We start from the raw sequence: 19,711 nt of genomic DNA on the forward strand, positions 1-19,711 counted from the left end.
TGCTGGAGTCCCTCAAGGAAGGATGGTAAGTCACAGTTCGCTGATGATGTAGCAATTTGGAAAAGTGCCCCTACACCAGAAATTGTAGCCACTAACATACAACCACAACTAAACAGGTTAAGTGAATACTGCTAAAAATATAGAATTAAAATAAACAGCAAACACACAATTAGTGATATTTTCAAAATCAACGAAATGTCAAAAAGTACCACCGCAGATTTAAATCGACGGAGCGCTTCTCCAGACTGCTACATCTGCAAAATTTTTAGGACTAACATGTAATTGTAAACTTATCTGGACAAAACATGTAAATAACATAAACTTAAATTTGGCGAAGAATAAACTATGCTAGGAGTCTAACTGGTAAAAAACTGCGGAACAACACCTGAAAACATCCTTGTAATATACAAGACATACGTTAAACCAGTAGTAGACTATGCAGCTCCTGCATGGATTAACGTAAGTAAAACAACTGCAAACATTACAAAATACACTAATTACAATAGCATATAGAGTACCTAAAACCACTTCCTCAAAGTTAATGTACAAATACTCTAATACACAAACAATACTGGATAGACTTCTACATAGTACAATAAAATATTTCGATAAAAACTGGAGAAAAAATGAGCTGTTATGCGAACTAAACAGGTATTGTACATATGATGAAGAGAGTCCTAAACACCTCTCCCCGATAAACTTATACATTAGAACATTAAGCTTAAATTAAGTATAAATAAATAATATATATATACTGGTGCTAAAACAAAACAGGCCAGATATATTCTAGATTTAGATAATTTGAAAGTACAATATACAGGGTGGCCCGTAAGTCCCTACCCATCCATAGATCATGTGTATCTCTGTGCTGTCCCTCATTCTCGCTGCATAATACGAGGGCTGTTCAAAAAATACGCGGACTGACGTCATAAAACAAAATGTACTTTATTTAGAAGTTACATGTCTGGGACCCCTTTAAAGTACTCTCCTCCCCAACGCACACACTTATCCCAACGGTTTTTCCACTTGTTGAAACAGTCCTGGTACGCTTCTTTTGTAATGTCCTCCAGCTCCTTCGTCGCATTTGCCTTAATCTCGGGAATCGTCTCAAATCTTCTTCCATTCAAGGGTCTTTTGAGTTTGGGGAACAAGAAAAAATCGCAAGGAGCAAGGTCAGGTGAGTAGGGGGGGTGAGGAAGAACAGTGATCGAGTGTTTGGCCAAACACTCACGAGTTCTGAGGCATAGATTTTGCAGCAACGCGGTGCATCTTCAATTTTTCGGTCAAAATCTCGTAACAACATCCAACTGATATCCCACACACTTCAGCAAGCTCCCTGACAGTCAGACGTCGATTTGCCCGCTCCAGGGTGTTGATTTTGTCGACGTGTGGGTCGTCAGTTGACGTGGAAGGACGTCCAAGACGCTCATCATCTTCAATGAACTGTCGACCATCCTTAAAACGTTCATGCCACTTGAAACATGCCGTACGCTTCATAGTAACATCACCGTAAGCCGTGTTAAGCATAGCAAAAAGTTTCAGTCGCAGATTTTCCAAGTTTAACACAATATTTCACAGCAAGTCATTGCTCCTTCAGGTCATTCATTCTGAAATCCGCCAAACGAAAAAATCGCACTTCACTTAAAACCGCGTAGCTAATACACAAATGAAGATATCTGCAATCGGGAAATGACGTCGTAATCAGCTGATCTGTGCGAACCTAGCGACACCAAGCGGATTCCCCTGGAACCAACTGGAGCCGCGCAATTCAAACAGTCCGCGTATTTTTTGAACAGACCTCGTATTATGCACAATACGCTCTTCAAGTGTAAATGGGCTTACATCGGCCATATTTATGTGAATAAAGAAACAAATTTATAATACATGCGTAATTGAATATAACATATGAATGGGTAGGAACTTACGGGCCACCCTGTACATGGACATTGACCTAAAAAGGGTCTGAGTTATGTTCATCACTCTGGCCCCCATGTATTAACTTTAAATGTATTAATAATGCCAATCTAACAATGACAAGGAAGGAGAAAGAGGTCTAGTGTACTTGATTTTCCCGGGTATACAATATTATATACCCAAACAACTAAAGAGAGAGAGAAGATTCACAACCACATTATCTGTTGTTACATCAGCCCAAGGATCCTTATCCTAAAGAGACTCAGACAGAAAAAAAAAAATCCAACTCTGTTCGTATTCTTGCATGAGTGTCTTTATTTTATTTGTTCAAAAATAATATTTTAATTGAATTTTGTATTTTTTTTCTTCTAAAAATAGTGGTGTAACTCAAGCTAAGTTTGTTTTTTCTTAGCATGATTGGTCGGCTCACTTTCCTAGGATGCAAAAGAAACATTTCAAGTAAAATGTTTAAGGACCATAGGAAACCTACTGGTTCATCTAGACTGTCTATACTCTAAATTAAAACTATTAATAAAAACACTCAAAGCCAGCTCTTATAATTCATATAATTATCAAGTTCTCTTTTAAACTCACTTAAGTTTAATGTCTCTATGACATCTGAAAGCAACACATTCCAAAGACCAATCACATTTTTAGAAACCGAAATAGCAGCGTCCTCTTTGCAGCTAGCAACACTCAAGACCTTGATATCTAAGGCAAATTTAAATAATCTATTGACCATTCCTTCATCTTATGTCATTGATCTAAATCAGAAAGAACAAAGGTCTTAAAACTGAACAATGATGTACCACAACTAGTCGCATTAGTCAAGTTTGACTATTAAACAAAAATGTTTGTTTTATCTCCAGTCACTCTTGTATTCAGTTTACTAACGTATCTCTTACGTGTATAGAGATCATTTGTTTTGCAAGTCTTTTATTTGGCACCTTGTCATATGCTTTGTGAAAATCCAGATACATTAATATGATTTTGGTTTACATTTAGAAATATTTACATATTTGTGAGGAAGAGATTACTTGTTTATTTCATAAAACTGCACATAGAGTGGATCACTGTTGAGTGTGCCAGCCTGTGAATACATGGCTCTTGTCCCGTTACCAACAAATGGCGTGTTTCTCGCTTTAGAACCCGTTGGTGTGTTATTAGAGTGAGAGTCACATCTTACTTTCCGATGAGGGTTGAAGACAAGTTGACTGCTACTTATTGCTTACGGGAGAAAGATATTTTTCTAAGAAAGAAGAATTCACATTCAGAAGAATTCAGAGAAAAATATATACATATAAACGGCTGGTATGGATAGAGAGAGATCTATATAGAGGAGCGAACAACGTTTCGACCTTCTTCGGTCATCGTCAGGTTCACAAAAGAAAGTCGAAACGTTGTTCGCTCCTCTATATAGTGCTTTCGCAACTCGTACCAGTCGTTTTACACACACGCATTATAATCATAAAATATTCAAGCCAAAAACCTAAACACATTAACATAAAATTAAAAAAAATCTTTCATTTTAAATCTTTAAAATACACTGCACATTTTTTAGAAAGAGATTCTAGGGTACAAGCTACAACGTGGGATTATAAAATATATCCTAAGTAAGAAAATTAGCAAAAAATGGGTCCTCAAGCCCACAACGTCCCACATCTATATCACCCTTCACTACCTGCAGACTGTTGTGGGAAGGTGACTGCTCTCCCAAGTTAGAATAAGAAAAAGATACACATAAAAAGAGGGAGAAAATAAAATAAATAAATAAAAATGAAAATAAGGAAACAAGGAACTACCACTTGGGGGCGAGTAAGATAAAACTTACCTCTTACAACAAAAATTGCACAATGAATCATGACGAAGAAAAACATCACACTGTACATACATATATATATATGTGAGTGAGAAAAACTATATAGAAAAAATAATAACAAAAATGAGATTCACATATAAACAAAACAAAAATTGATTAACCCCCAGTGGCTCAGCGGTATGTGTGCGGACTTACAACGCTAAAATACGGGTTTCGATACCCGTGGTGGGCAGAGCATTGTGTAGCTTTGTGCTTAATTCAAAACAACAACACTAAAATTGATTAAATATATGCAAAATAATTAATTAAATATATATACAAAGAAAAAAAATAAATACAAAAATAATATTTATGATTTGTTTTGGAATTTCGCACAAAGCTACTCGAGGGCTATCTGTGCTAGCCGTCCCTAATTTAGCAGTGTAAGACTAGAGGGAAGGCAGGTAGTCATCACCACCCACCGCCAACTCGTGGGCTACTCTTTTACCAACGAATAGTGGGATTGACCGTCACATTATAACGCCCTCACGGCTGGGAGGGCGAGCATGTTTAGCGCGACGCGGGCGCGAACCCGCGACCTTCGGACTACGAGTCGCACGCCCTACGCGCTTGGCCATGCCAGGCTAATATTTATGAAAGAACAGACAAATATATACAAAAAGTGAGACGTCCGGCCGCTATAGATGGAAAAAGTCCCTGTAACTCAGCCGCCGAAAGTCCGCCTCGATACGGAGTAACAACCTATACGTGACCCTACCCAGTATCTTAAAGTACGACACTGGTGCCTGCTCGAAAACTAATTCGGCTCGAACAAGCCAGATGACGTACATAAAGACTATCAGAGTGTACTGAAAGAAAAAGGGCGGGTGACTGGCAACGGGATCCGGCACGTGGTACAGGATCGTGTGACTGGCAACGGGGATCCGGCACGTGGTACAGGATCGTCTCAGCGGAGAGCGTTGGGACCCGCCATCCTTTCCCAGATCTCCACTGACGTCGAACAGAGGATCAACCTGTACCTGACAGACTCCACCTGCGTGTGACACACAAGTCCGTTGTACAAGAGTTCCACAGGTATACCCTCACCGCGCCAATTGAAAGCTTGCAGGTACCTACCAACAAAATACATCGCAACGCGGCCCCAAATAACGTCCTACGGTAGAGCAGAGTGCTGTTGCGCGATCCTGTGGGTACATTTAGGAACTAACAGAGGTAGAAGGAACGGGAGTCCATCGGAACGTCGGCTGACCACGAATCTAATGAGGTGGCAGACAGTAAAAGGTAGTAGATAGTAAGAGAGAAAGACATCTTCCCACAACTAGCTGCAGGGAGTGAAGGGTGATATAGATGTTGGACGTTGTGGGCTTGAGCACCCACTTCTCGCTCTCCCAATTTCCTTACGTGAGACTAGCGAATTGGAGGTTGAAGCTGATAGACGGTGTATCTTCATCGCAATGTGGGTTCTACTTCCGTAGTCACTTCCAAAACCTAGGAATAATTTTATAATCCCTCGTTGTACACCAGAACCTCTTTAAAAAAAAGAAAGAAAAAATGAAGCGTATTATAAAAATTGTTTTTTAAATTTCATGTTAATGTGTTTAGATTTATGGCTTAAATATTTTAGGGTTATAATATAACTAATCAGAGATTGGGATTTGCTGTTTTTAACACAGTCCTTCCTCATGATATTGTATATGCATTTAACTTCATTTAGATACAAGTTATTTAATTTCACTAATATACATATATATATATTTAGAATATTAATACTGATAGAGATAAGCAAATTAAAAGAAAATAAAAAAAGATGGACTGCATTAGCAACAGAAAATCCAACCCTCTTACTAATTATATTAGTTTGTTATAACCAAAAAACAAATTGAAACAAAAATAATCCATCAGTTTTACTTCTGCAGTTTCCCCCAAAACCAACGGTACATTTTGTGTCTCACATTACAGCTTTTACCCTGGGATCCTTTCAATTAGTACAGCATTTTTTGTTTTATTGACTACACTCCTAAATTAGGAACGGCTAGCGCAAATAGCCCTCGAGTAGCTTTGCCCGAAATTCAAACAAACAAACAAACAAACAAACAATCTCTACCCATACCAGCCGTCTTTTACATATGTAATAATATTATTCATTTTAACATTTTCATACAAATCTAAATTGATGTAAGTGAAAGGAATTCGATACTTAGTTGTGGACAAAAGTTTATGTTCTTTTCAGAATGTAGAGGGAGCAGTATATGACTGCTTATGTAGGATTTTTGTATGATTTTGCGTATTCATTTGTACCCTGTTTCTGTAATTTTTTTTGCATTGAAATACCTATTTCATGCCTGTTTTTCAAAATTTTTATTGTAATTATATAAATTACGTTAATAAATTGTATAAAAATTGCCTTAAATATTACGTTTTCAAGGAGTTAAAATACGGTTTTAGTTTATGTTGAATTTTGATAATCCATGTGATGACGAAGTACAGTTAGTTCTCAATAGGTGGCAGCAATAACGCACATGATAAAGCGTGATTTTTTTATTATTAAAACTTTCGAGGTTACTCAAAATTGCTTTATCAGCAAACTTTGATCTCGAGACTACATACGTTAGAATTAACAGCATGAATAATATAAGTAAGTAAAAAAGTTTAGTAAAGCAACAGTTTTCCAAAATGGCGTTGAGCTATTCACGAGTGGCAAGGAGTGCCAGATAGTAGCTAATATTTTACACTGGTTAAGCCTAGAACTTGTTAAAATGTATTTTCAGTTAATGTTAAAACTGTTGATTAGTGTGTTCATAAGACGCTAAAAGGTTTATTTGTGTTTAATCCTTGATAAATAACTTAATCAAATCTCTGCTAAATCGATGTACGAAAATCGAATTAATCCTCAACGTTAATATGTCTTAGGCTCCAAGGAATAAGTAACTTCTTAGAATGAAGACTGATGAATTTGGGATTTCCCTCACTGTTAGTGACAGTTTCTGTGAAACAAGGTAAGTGAACCAGTGACAGGCCGGTTTGACGTGGTTAAGGATCGCCCTGGATATAATAACTTGAAATCGAGGGGTGTATAAGGAATAGGAGGGAGGAACCCTTGTAAAAAGCAACTATTGATGACGAGGTTTCACTAGGAACGTATTATGTTGGCGTCTACCGATAACAAAAGACGAGCAACCCAAATGGGTTGAGGAACTTTTTAAAGAGGAAGCGAACCCTGTACAAGCAAGTAATATCGGACCCTGCTATCGAGAAACGTTATGTTGTAACAACTACAGAACCGTGGAAGTCTCCGCCAACCCGGATAGGTTACCTGAGCGAAAGGGCTAAGGCAGAATTTCACGGCACGTGTAAGCATATTGCGGGTGAGCGGTCTTTCCAGCTGCTGTTACCTAGCACGACTTCTCGTGGACCTGGTGGTCAAACAACGACCAGTGCAGGAAACATTAGTTCATCTGCCGCTTCAGAGTCGTCAGTTAGAAACGTAAAGCAAATGCATATTGAGAATCAAAGTGACGTGATAATGGTGCCCAGCACAGCGAGGATTAGTTCAGCTTCTAGTATGCGAGAAAATACCATTAAAGGCCGCACAGAAGTCTGTAAAAATAAAAACTTAAGCGAAAGAGACACCTCACAAGATCGATTCCATGTATTATCTCCAGTATCTAACAATGTTAGTCCAATCTCTTCTTCGCATTTTATGAAGGAAGACGAGAAGGAACTGGTATGGGGACCTGGAATAGTGAATAAACTTAAATCCAAGTTCGTTAGTGAAATAGAAAACAATAACTCACAAGAATACATTGGAAATAGGAAATTAATGGCTGACGTGGAAGCAAATGAAAATCTAAGACAATCAATCAAAGTGGCTACTAGCACGACGACATCAGAGAAGGCATATTTTGTAGATAATAAAACTGAAAAGAATTCAGTTAAACATGATAATTTTACAATTTCCAGAGGTAGAGACAGTGTGCAAGGTGATACAGTAAACCCTCTACAACATAACCACAAACCGAAACAGACGCATCATAGAAGACCACCACCAGTTAAAAATCTTTATTCTCTTCGCGGTCAAATGTCCAATTCAGTGCTCAATAACGAAAATGTAGTAATCCTAGAACAGTCTGCGCAGGCTCGACGATCTGGTCAGTGCTCACCGAATGCCAGTACTCAGGAAGAAAACAGAACTAATTATACTTTTAACTTAAGTGACGACAACTTTTGCAAACGCGACACTGTACGTACGTATAAACGAATATTTGAATTACCGACTAATAGTATTAATTCCTATCAACAGGTGAAACTCAAAAGACAACCAATAGTGAAAAGTGAAGTGGAAAACATAACCTCTTTATGCCCAGTAACATTGATTATTAAACCCTCAACACAGCCACAAAAAGAGTTACTTGACAAATCGGTCACCAAACGAACTAATGACAGATATGGTCAGAAAAGTAGGGTGGTCAAGTTGGAACCACATATAAATGACGTGACTGTAAGTTTCAAACCACAAAATACTTCTAAAAGGAGTCCTTCAGTCACTTGTCACGAGGGAAAAACCAAAACCAATGAAACTAAAGAAAATAGTAAAGATATTTCGTCAGGCCACCTTAAAACATGTCGAGAACTCGAAGATGGTGTGAGGTCCGTTTCTAGTGAAGCTTTGGAAAGAATTCGGTCTCAGGGATCGACCATGGTATTTGGAGGAAAGAGAACTCTGTTGGTGAAACCTAAGCCTAATCAAAGATCCACAAGACGAACAAAGAAAGCCAAAGCGCCTTCTGTTCCTAAACGAGAGCTATCATCAAATTTAAAAATCCCAGCAGGCAGTTCAACAACAAAAAATACAGACATTGCAACAGTAACAACGGTCTCTCCTGCACCCAAATATCAGTCCAAAGAACCTTTGAAACCACGTGAAAATGAACCATCAGCTACTGAACCAATGTTAAGATATGAAAATATACGTAAGCCCATTACTCATAAAACTGGTGAAGTTGAGAAGTTTCCAGAAGATGTGAAAGAGCACTGTTCTACGTTGCACTCTACCAAACCACCCGATGTTTCACGAAATCAACAAGAAGAAAAAGTCATTGGAGAAGTTCTTCGATCAAGTGCACTTCTTGGGAATAAAGCTTCTTTGTGGCCACAGAAGCCTTCTTCTAATAAGAACACAATAGTGTTTGACTTTAGAGGGAAGGATGTACAGCCAAACATAGCTCTGCACCCCAAACCTTGGGGTACATCTTCTAACCACGCTTTTCAAAAGAAGATACAACTAACAAATGGTAATTCCAATGGTATAATGATTGATGGTAATTTTGGCGAGAGTCGAGAGTACGAAGACGAAGAATATACACACAAAGAAACAGAAGTTGGTCTGAACCTCTCGCTGGTTTCAGGACTTGCATTTATTGGTGAGAACACGAAAGTAGGAAAAAGTGCTTTTCTTACGACTAGGAATAAGAAGGTAACATTTTTCTTTCTATAATTTGTTTTCACTAATTTGTTTAGATGGACTATAAAGACAGTCTGGATCACTGGTGATTTTATAAGTTCACAAAATACATTATTGTACGAGAAACTTTTACAATAACACTTGACGTTAGGATTGTTTGTTTGTTTCTGAATTTCGCACAAAGCTACTCGAGGGCTATCTGTGCTAGCCGTCCCTAAGTTAGCAGTGTAAGACTAGAGGGAAGGCAGCTAGTCATCACCACCCACCGCCAACTCTTGGGCTACTCTTTTACCAACGAATAGCGGGATTGACCGTCACCTTATAACGCCCCCACGGCTGGGAGGGCGAGCATGTTTGGCGCGAATTGCACGCCTCAACACGATTGGCCATGCCAGGCCGACGTTAGGAAGTAATCACCAAATCCTGAGCTATATTTCACATAAATGTAATATTTCCGGCCGTAATCTTTGAAAATGTGTGACCAGCAGTCGGTATACTCCGAGAAGAAAACCTGCACTTTAATATTCAGTGTGTGACCAGCAGTCGGTATACTCCGAGAAGAAAACCTGTACTTTAATATTCAGTGTGTGACCAGCAGTCGGTATACCCGAGAAGAAAACCTGTACTTTAATATTCAGTGTGTGACCAGCAGTCGGTATACCCGAGAAGAAAACCTGCACTTTAATAGTCAGTGTGTGACCAGCAGTCGGTATACTCCGAGAAGAAAACCTGCACTTTAATATTCAGTGTGTGACCAGCAGTCGGTATACTCCGAGAAGAAAACCTGCACTTTAATATTCAGTGTGTGACCAGCAGTCGGTATACTCCGAGAAGAAAACCTGCACTTTAATATTCAGTGTGTGACCAGCAGTCGGTATACTACGAGAAGAAATACTGCACTTTAATATTCAGTGTGTGACCAGCAGTCGGTATACTCCGAGAAGAAATACTGCACTTTAATATTCAGAGTGTGACCAGCAGTCGGTATACTCCGAGAAGAAAACCTGTACTTTAATATTCAGTGTGTGACCAGCAGTCGGTATACTCCGAGAAGAAAACCTGCACTTTAATATTCAGAAATTTTTACATTTCTGGCGTCTTCGAGTTGTAATTTCCTGGTGGGAAATCGATAAGTCTACAAACTTACAAATGTGGGGTTCAGTTCCCCACGGTGGACACAGCAGATAGGCCAGTGTGGCTTTACTCTAAAACAAGCAAATAAACATTTCGATTGTAACTTGAAATCAGTGTAATAGGTGTAAAAAGATATACAGCAGAAGCTTTATATTTCTTAACTTAAAAGATCGTATTGATACCTTGAACTTATCAAGTTTTTTATTTTAAACATCACATCTGTACTTACATTTCACACATATTTCTATCTATTGGAAACACGTACATATATACTTATTATAAGCAACATTTTCCCGATTTGTTTCTAAATTATAAGTAACCTTCTGAAAAAGCAAACTTTTCATTTCTTGTTAACAAATATTTTAATAATTTTATTATACCCTAGCTTTAAGGGCCTGGCATGGCCTAGCGCGTTAAGGCGTGCGCTTCGTAATCTGAGGGTCACGGGTTCGCGCCCGAGTCGGGTAACCTGACGATGACCGAAGAAGGTCGAAACGTTGTTCGCTCTTCTATGTAAAGTGTTTTCTCAGCCCAAACGAGCCGTTTTAGCATATAAATTTCTCAACAAGTGGGTTTCTCGTCATCACTGATTATTGTTTCAAACCAAACCATTACAATAACATAACGTATTTTCGTACAGAACTGTGGTCAGTATTACAATATGTCATAAAATGGGACTGGTTGTAACAGATATTTTCGGGTGGTTGTGACTGAACGTATTTCCCGCCTTAGGGTTAATGTTCATTTTAAGAACGTTATAATGACGTCTACTGTGTTTACTAATGTCTTCACTTACGTATGTTTACAGTCGGAAACGATACTGTGTTCTCACTTTCTTCGTGTCGTTGTGTTGTTCTTTAGCTTGCAATCCAGTTTGACGAGGAGCCAACGGTATTCACATATCCTGCTGGAACGTCGCACATACAGGATGACCTTGAAGTTTCTCCAGGCTATAATCTTCTGGACAAACACTCAAGAACTCAAATTTCAACAGAAATAAATGGTGTAACGGGTAGGTACATTACTTCTAACAACAAATCGATATGTAAACCAATCGGAAATTTTAAACAAACAGAAGAGAAGACGGCCTCTTGTTCTGCACCTCGTGCGTGAATCAAGCAGTGACTGGCGTCTGGCTTGATATTTTGTAAGAGCTTTAAAGTTATTTGTTTGTTTTTTGAATTTCGCACACAGCTACTCGAGGGCTATCTGTGCTAGTCGTCCCTAATTTAGTTAAATAAAGTTATTTATTGCTGGTTTTGTTTTCAATCATTCTCACCGTACTGTAAACTATCATAAGTTATGTTGGGTAAGTCAGTTCAGTAAGTTTCCTAACCGTATTCTAGTGTAAGCTAATTAATACGGTCTTACTAATTTATAAACGTAAAACCCCAATTTCTTTTTGTACAGACACAAATATGATGGTCACAGACTTTGATTTTATATGCATGCATAACGGGCGTAGATTTTTTTTTACACCCGATGGGGTGGGGATGATTTTTGCAACCACTTATGTGGACTGTTCAATTTACAAATTGGTAATCTCTGATTACGTGAACCTGAAAGCTGTAAACATGCAGTCACAGAGTAATCTTGTTGCTACGATACTTGCATGTGTACTTAGGTCTACTGACTGATACTTACGAACTATTGCTTAGATCGAAAAGCTTAGAAGCACGCCTATATTAAGGATGTACATTTGGGCTACTGAAAAAGCCTACATCTAGGCCTAATTATGTAATTCGATTGGTAAGAACACGAGAATCACAAAAACAAACACACAATTTGTAGGCCTGTGATGCAATAAAACAATTCAACAGACCAAACTGTAGGGGGGGAATGACTGTATGCACCATACATCCCAGAATCTACGACCCTGCATACATATATAACTGTTTGTGTGTATTTGAATAACTGTACGAAATGCTATTCTGTTGTTGTTGTTGTTGAGTTGGGTGAGGAAGATTGTTGGTAAATGCTGTATACCAAAGGACAAGACCCTCTTTCTCTCTCTACAGGTATATACAGCTGAGACTAAAAATACCAGTGTATAGACGATTCAGTATTATTTAAAATCTCCTTTTTTTCGATATTGAACCGAAATCTTACCAGAGCCAGGGTAGAATGGGTAAAAAAATAACGTGTGTATTTATAAATCTGAGGATTCAAGGTTGCGGACCGTTGTCGCAAAAAATGTGCTCCGCACTTTTTAGCGGTGAATGTTTCATGTCAAACAAGAAAAGTCAAAGAACTGGAAGTAGGTACCGTTGACTAGCTGTTTCCATCTGGTTTGTCGGTTGGAAGTGGATGCCGTTGACTAACAGCTTCCATCTGGTTTGTCGGTTGGAAGTGGGTGCCGTTGACAAGCTGCCTTTCATCAAGTTTGTCGGTTCAAAATTAGATATGGTTATGTCAAGATATCTCTTTAGTGTTTTTACAATTGTTAAAACGAACGATAAAATTCCGCGTTGCAGACTTTATTTAAACATATCTCCTTCAGAATATTACTCCCAAAAGGCTTATAATGCTAAAAACGAGTTTTGTTGTTTTGATTTAAGCACAAAGCTACACAATGGGCTATCTGTGCTCTGCCCACCACGGGTATCGAAACCCGGTTTTTAGCGTTGTAAGTCCGCAGACACACCGCTGAGCCACTGGGGGGGGGGGCACGAGTTTTGATACTCCTAGCAGGCACAGCACAGATAGCCCATTGTGTAGTTATTTTAATATTATATTTTATCAGCAATTATTAACCGTTTTCATACAGAGACTGGTTTGCTTCTGGTCGCAAGTCACTAAAATGCAAGAATAATGAAAATCCATAAGAGTTTATATATTAATATCTTTAGAGTTTTGTGTGTGAAATCCCACGGTTGGTGAGAAGTACTGAGTTAAATACTAAAGTAACATAACCATTGCGTAGTCGTTATAAAAACGGAATTTCCTAGTCCATTCACAGAAATTGTTCACTTTCAGGCTTACTTATCCACTGTTTAGTCTTACACTTGTTCACACTTGAGAATTTCAATAAGACTTAATCCTATACTACAGGGTTTAGCAATTGTTTGCTTGTTTAAAATTTCGCGCAAAGCTACACGAGGGCTATCTGCGCTAGCCGTTCCTAATTTAGCAGTGTAAGACTAGAGGGAAGGCAGCTAGTCATCACCACCCACCACCAACTCTCGGGCTACTCTTTTACCAAGGAATAGTGTGATTGACCATCACATAATAACGCCCCCACGGCTGAAAGGGCGAGCATGTTTGGTGTGACGGGGATTCGAACCCGCGGTCATCAGATTACTCTTTCCAAGTGAATGTCTAAGGTATGAAAATTAAACGCAATTTATGTCAGGTGTTAAACGGGTTTTTAATACGAGAAAAACAGAGTTAATATTTATTTTATGGCCGACGAGATGAAAATTAACTCGATGATAAATCGTTTGTTCAGCTGCCTGCTAGTACCTCGGTAAGTCTACGGATTAACAACGCTAAAATCAGGGATTCGGTTCCCCTCGGTGGGGTAAGCAGATAGCCCGAAGTGGCTTTGTTATAAAAAAAACATGCACACACACATTTTTGAGAATGCTTGAGTTATTGATATAATATTATCAGTTTTTTCATCATGGAAAAATTACCTGTAAATAAAGAAACCCATGACATCTTAGAATCGTTATTATAAAACTGAGAGTACATACCTGTAAATAAAGAAACCCATGATATATTAGAATCGTTATTATAAAGCTGAGAGTATATACCTGTAAATAAAGAAACCCATGATATATTAGAATCGTTATTATAAAACTGAGAGTACATACCTGTAAATAAAGAAACCCATGATATATTAGAATCGTTATTATAAAACTGAGAGTATATACCTGTAAATAAAGAAACCCATGATATATTAGAATCGTTATTATAAAACTGAGAGTACATACCTGTAAATAAAGAAACCCATGATATATTAGAATCGTTATTATAAAACTGAGAGTATATACCTGTAAATAAAGAAACCCATGACATCTTAGAATCGTTATTATAAAACTGAGAGTATATACCTGTAAATAAAGAAACCCATGACATCTTAGAACCGTTATTATAAAACTGAGAGTATATACCTGTAAATAAAGAAACCCATGATATATTAGAATCGTTATTATAAAACTGAGAGTATATACCTGTAAATAAAGAAACCCATGATATATTAGAATCGTTATTATAAAACTGAGAGTATATACCTGTAAATAAAGAAACCCATGATATATTAGAATCGTTATTATAAAACTGAGAGTACATACCTGTAAATAAAGAAACCCATGATATATTAGAATCGTTATTATAAAGCTGAGAGTATATACCTGTGAATAAAGAAACCCATGACATCTTAGAATCGTTATTATAAAACTGAGAGTATATACCTGTAAATAAAGAAACCCATGACATCTTAGAATCGTTATTATAAAACTGACAGTATATACCTGTAAATAAAGAAACCCATGATATATCAGAATCGTTATTATAAAACTGAGAGTACATACCTGTAAATAAAGAAACCCATGATATATTAGAATCGTTATTATAAAACTGAGAGTATATACCTGTAAATAAAGAAACCCATGATATATTAGAATCGTTATTATAAAACTGAGAGTACATACCTGTAAATAAAGAAACCCATGATATATTAGAATCGTTATTATAAAACTGAGAGTATATACCTGTAAATAAAGAAACCCATGATATATTAGAATCGTTATTATAAAACTGAGAGTACATACCTGTAAATAAAGAAACCCATGATATATTAGAATCGTTATTATAAAACTGAGAGTACATACCTGTAAATAAAGAAACCCATGATATATTAGAATCGTTATTATAAAACTGAGAGTATATACCTGTAAATAAAGAAACCCATGATATATTAGAATCGTTATTATAAAACAGAGTATATACCTGTAAATAAAGAAACCCATGATATATTAGAATCGTTATTATAAAACTGAGAGTATATACCTGTAAATAAAGAAACCCATGACATCTTAGAATCGTTATTATAAAACTGAGAGTATATACCTGTAAATAAAGAAACCCATGACATCTTAGAATCGTTATTACAAAACTGAGAGTACATACCTGTAAATAAAGAAACCCATGATATATTAGAATCGTTATTATAAAACTGAGAGTATATACCTGTAAATAGAGAAACCCATGACATCTTAGAATCGTTATTATAAAACTGAGAGTATATACCTGTAAATAGAGAAACCCATGATATATTAGAATCGTTATTATAAAACTGAGAGTATATACCTGTAAATAAAGAAACCCATGATATATTAGAATCGTTATTATAAAACTGAGAGTATATACCTGTAAATAGAGAAACCCATGATATATTAGAATCGTTATTATAAAACTGAGTGTATATACCTGTAAATAAAGAAACCCATGATATATTAGAATCGTTATTATAAAACTGAGAGTACATACCTGTAAATAAAGAAACCCATGATATATTAGAATCGTTATTATAAAGCTGAGAGTATATACCTGTGAATAAAGAAACCCATGACATCTTAGAATCGTTATTATAAAACTGAGAGTATATACCTGTAAATAAAGAAACCCATGACATCTTAGAATCGTTATTATAAAACTGACAGTATATACCTGTAAATAAAGAAACCCATGATATATCAGAATCGTTATTATAAAACTGAGAGTACATACCTGTAAATAAAGAAACCCATGATATATTAGAATCGTTATTATAAAACTGAGAGTATATACCTGTAAATAAAGAAACCCATGATATATTAGAATCGTTATTATAAAACTGAGAGTACATACCTGTAAATAAAGAAACCCATGATATATTAGAATCGTTATTATAAAACTGAGAGTATATACCTGTAAATAAAGAAACCCATGATATATTAGAATCGTTATTATAAAACTGAGAGTACATGCCTGTAAATAAAGAAACCCATGATATATTAGAATCGTTATTATAAAACTGAGAGTACATACCTGTAAATAAAGAAACCCATGATATATTAGAATCGTTATTATAAAACTGAGAGTATATACCTGTAAATAAAGAAACCCATGATATATTAGAATCGTTATTATAAAACAGAGTATATACCTGTAAATAAAGAAACCCATGATATATTAGAATCGTTATTATAAAACTGAGAGTATATACCTGTAAATAAAGAAACCCATGACATCTTAGAATCGTTATTATAAAACTGAGAGTATATACCTGTAAATAAAGAAACCCATGACATCTTAGAATCGTTATTATAAAACTGAGAGTACATACCTGTAAATAAAGAAACCCATGATATATTAGAATCGTTATTATAAAACTGAGAGTATATACCTGTAAATAAAGAAACCCATGACATCTTAGAATCGTTATTATAAAACTGAGAGTATATACCTGTAAATAGAGAAACCCATGATATATTAGAATCGTTATTATAAAACTGAGAGTATATACCTGTAAATAAAGAAACCCATGATATATTAGAATCGTTATTATAAAACTGAGAGTATATACTTGTAAATAGAGAAACCCATGATATATTAGAATCGTTATTATAAAACTGAGTGTATATACCTGTAAATAAAGAAACCCATGATATATTAGAATCGTTATTATAAAACTGAGAGTATATACCTGTGAATAAAGAAACCCATGACATCTTAGAATCGTTATTATAAAACTGACAGTATATACCTGTAAATACAGAAACCCATGATATATTAGAATCTTAGAACCGTTATTATAAAACTGAGAGTATATACCTGTAAATAAAGAAACCCATGATATATTAGAATCGTTATTATAAAACTAAGAGTATATACCTGTAAATAAAGAAACCTATGATATCTTAGAATCGTTATTATAAAACTGAGAGTATATACCTGTAAATAAAGAAACCCATGACATCTTAGAATCGTTATTATAAAACTGAGAGTATATACCTGTAAATAAAGAAACCCATGACATCTTAGAATCGTTATTATAAAACTGAGAGTATATACCTGTAAATAAAGAAACCCATGACATCTTAGAATCGTTATTATAAAACTGAGAGTATATACCTGTGAATAAAGAAACCCATGACATCTTAGAATCGTTATTATAAAACTGAGAGTATATACCTGTAAATAGAGAAACCCATGATATATTAGAATCGTTATTATAAAACTGAGAGTATATACCTGTAAATAGAGAAACCCATGATATATTAGAATCGTTATTATAAAACTGAGAGTATATACCTGTAAATAAAGAAACCCATGATATATTAGAATCGTTAATATAAAACTGAGAGTATATACCTGTGAATAAAGAAACCCATGACATCTTAGAATCGTTATTATAAAACTGACAGTATATACCTGTAAATAAAGAAACCCATGATATATTAGAATCTTAGAATCGTTATTATAAAACTGAGAGTATATACCTGTAAATAAAGAAACCCATGACATCTTAGAATCGTTATTATAAAACTGAGAGTACATACCTGTAAATAAAGAAACCCATGATATATTAGAATCGTTATTATAAAACTGAGAGTATATACCTGTAAATAAAGAAACCCATGACATCTTAGAATCGTTATTATAAAACTGAGAGTATATACCTGTAAATAAAGAAACCCATGACATCTTAGAATCGTTATTATGAAACTGAGAGTACATACCTGTGAATAAAGAAACCTATGATATCTTAGTGTCGTTATTATAATAATGTACAGGTTGATCTTTATTAGACACAGATGCCCACGCTAAATCAGCGGTAAGTCTCTGGATTTACAACTCTAAAATTAGAGGTTCGATTCCCCTCGGTGGGCTCAGCAGATAGCCTGATGTGACTTTGTTATAGGAAAACCCACACACAGATGAGATTAGACAGTAAAACGGCCCACAGCAATGTACGAAACAGTTTATTTGTGGCAACGCAACTAGGACTTCCTTCTGCCTTTATAATTTGGAACTGTCCACCAGAGGGACTATAGTGTTTAGTTTTAATTTATGAATTTCAAAATATTATGAAGTACGAAACAAATAATATGAAACAAAAAGAATGATTTTAATCTATTTATGTATCTATGCATAGGTGTGTATGTGGGTATCTATCTATGTATCTGTACATAGGTGTGTATGTGGGTATCTATCTATGTATCTGTACATAGGTGTGTATGTGGGTATCTATCTATGTATCTGTACATAGGTGTGTATGTGGGTATCTATCTATTTATCTCTACATAGGTGTGTATGTGGGTATCTATCTATATACCTATACATAGGTGTGTATGTGGGTATCTATCTATATACCTATACATAGGTGTGTATGTGGGTATCTATCTATATACCTATACATAGGTGTGTATGTGGGTATCTATCTATGTACCTGTACATAGGTGTGTATGTGGGTATCTATCTATGTACCTGTACATAGGTGTGTATGTGGGTATTCATCTATGTATCTGTACATAGGTGTGTATGTGGGTATCTATCTATGTATCTATACATAGGTGTGTATGTGGGTATCTATCTATGTATCTGTACATAGGTGTGTATGTGGGTATCTATCTATGTATCTGTACATAGGTGTGTATCTGGGTATCTATCTATGTATCTATACATAGGTGTGTATCTGGGTATCTATCTATGTATCTGTACATAGGTGTGTATGTGGGTATCTATCTATGTATCTGTACATAGGTGTGTATGTGGGTATCTATCTATGTACCTGTACATAGGTGTGTATGTGGGTATATATCTATGTATCTATACATAGGTGTGTATGTGGGTATATATCTATGTATCTATACATAGGTGTGTATGTGGGTATCTATCTATGTATCTATACATAGGTGTGTATGTGGGTATCTATCTATGTATCTGTACATAGGTGTGTATGTGGGTATCTATCTATGTATCTGTACATAGGTGTGTATGTGGGTATCTGTCTATGTATCTATACATAGGTGTGTATGTGGGTATCTATCTATGTATCTGTACATAGGTGTGTATGTGGGTATCTATCTATGTATCTGTACATAGGTGTGTATCTGGGTATCTATCTATGTATCTATACATAGGTGTGTATCTGGGTATCTATCTATGTATCTGTACATAGGTGTGTATGTGGGTATCTATCTATGTATCTGTACATAGGTGTGTATGTGGGTATCTATCTATATATCTGTACATAGGTGTGTATGTGGGTATCTATCTATATACCTATACATAGGTGTGTATGTGGGTATCTATCTATATATCTATACATAGGTGTGAATCTGGGTATCTATCTATGTATCTGTACATAGGTGTGTATCTGGGTATCTATCTAT

General features: G+C 35.9%; 2 protein-coding genes and 1 long non-coding RNA gene across 6 annotated transcripts in view; 1 reads left to right on the plus strand and 2 right to left on the minus strand.

Moving 5' to 3' along the window:
- Positions 1-19,711, minus strand: part of LOC143245306 (uncharacterized) — a 355,844-nt gene that overhangs the window by 116,853 nt on the left and 219,280 nt on the right. The window lies entirely within an intron of this gene.
- On the minus strand, positions 2,487-11,254 carry LOC143245304 (uncharacterized). The gene is made up of 3 exons (XR_013025561.1): positions 11,125-11,254; positions 5,135-5,262; positions 2,487-3,163 (listed from the first exon to the last, which is right to left on the minus strand). It is a non-coding gene; the product is annotated as an uncharacterized LOC143245304 (long non-coding RNA).
- Positions 6,335-19,711, plus strand: part of LOC143245303 (uncharacterized) — a 29,727-nt gene continuing 16,350 nt past the window's right edge. Inside the window, exons 1-2 of one of the 2 annotated variants that reach the window (XM_076491492.1) lie at positions 6,339-9,206; positions 11,190-11,340. In XM_076491492.1, coding sequence (XP_076347607.1) covers positions 7,227-9,206; positions 11,190-11,340 — 2,131 coding nt within the window. In that variant the 5' untranslated portion in view covers positions 6,339-7,226. Of the gene's footprint in view, positions 9,207-11,189; positions 11,341-19,711 lie in introns of both variants that reach the window. The other variant, XM_076491493.1, reaches the window with a different exon arrangement.

Source organism: Tachypleus tridentatus, chromosome 2, assembly GCF_004210375.1.
Source record: "Tachypleus tridentatus isolate NWPU-2018 chromosome 2, ASM421037v1, whole genome shotgun sequence".
In the NCBI taxonomy this organism is placed as follows: domain Eukaryota; kingdom Metazoa; phylum Arthropoda; class Merostomata; order Xiphosura; family Limulidae; genus Tachypleus; species Tachypleus tridentatus.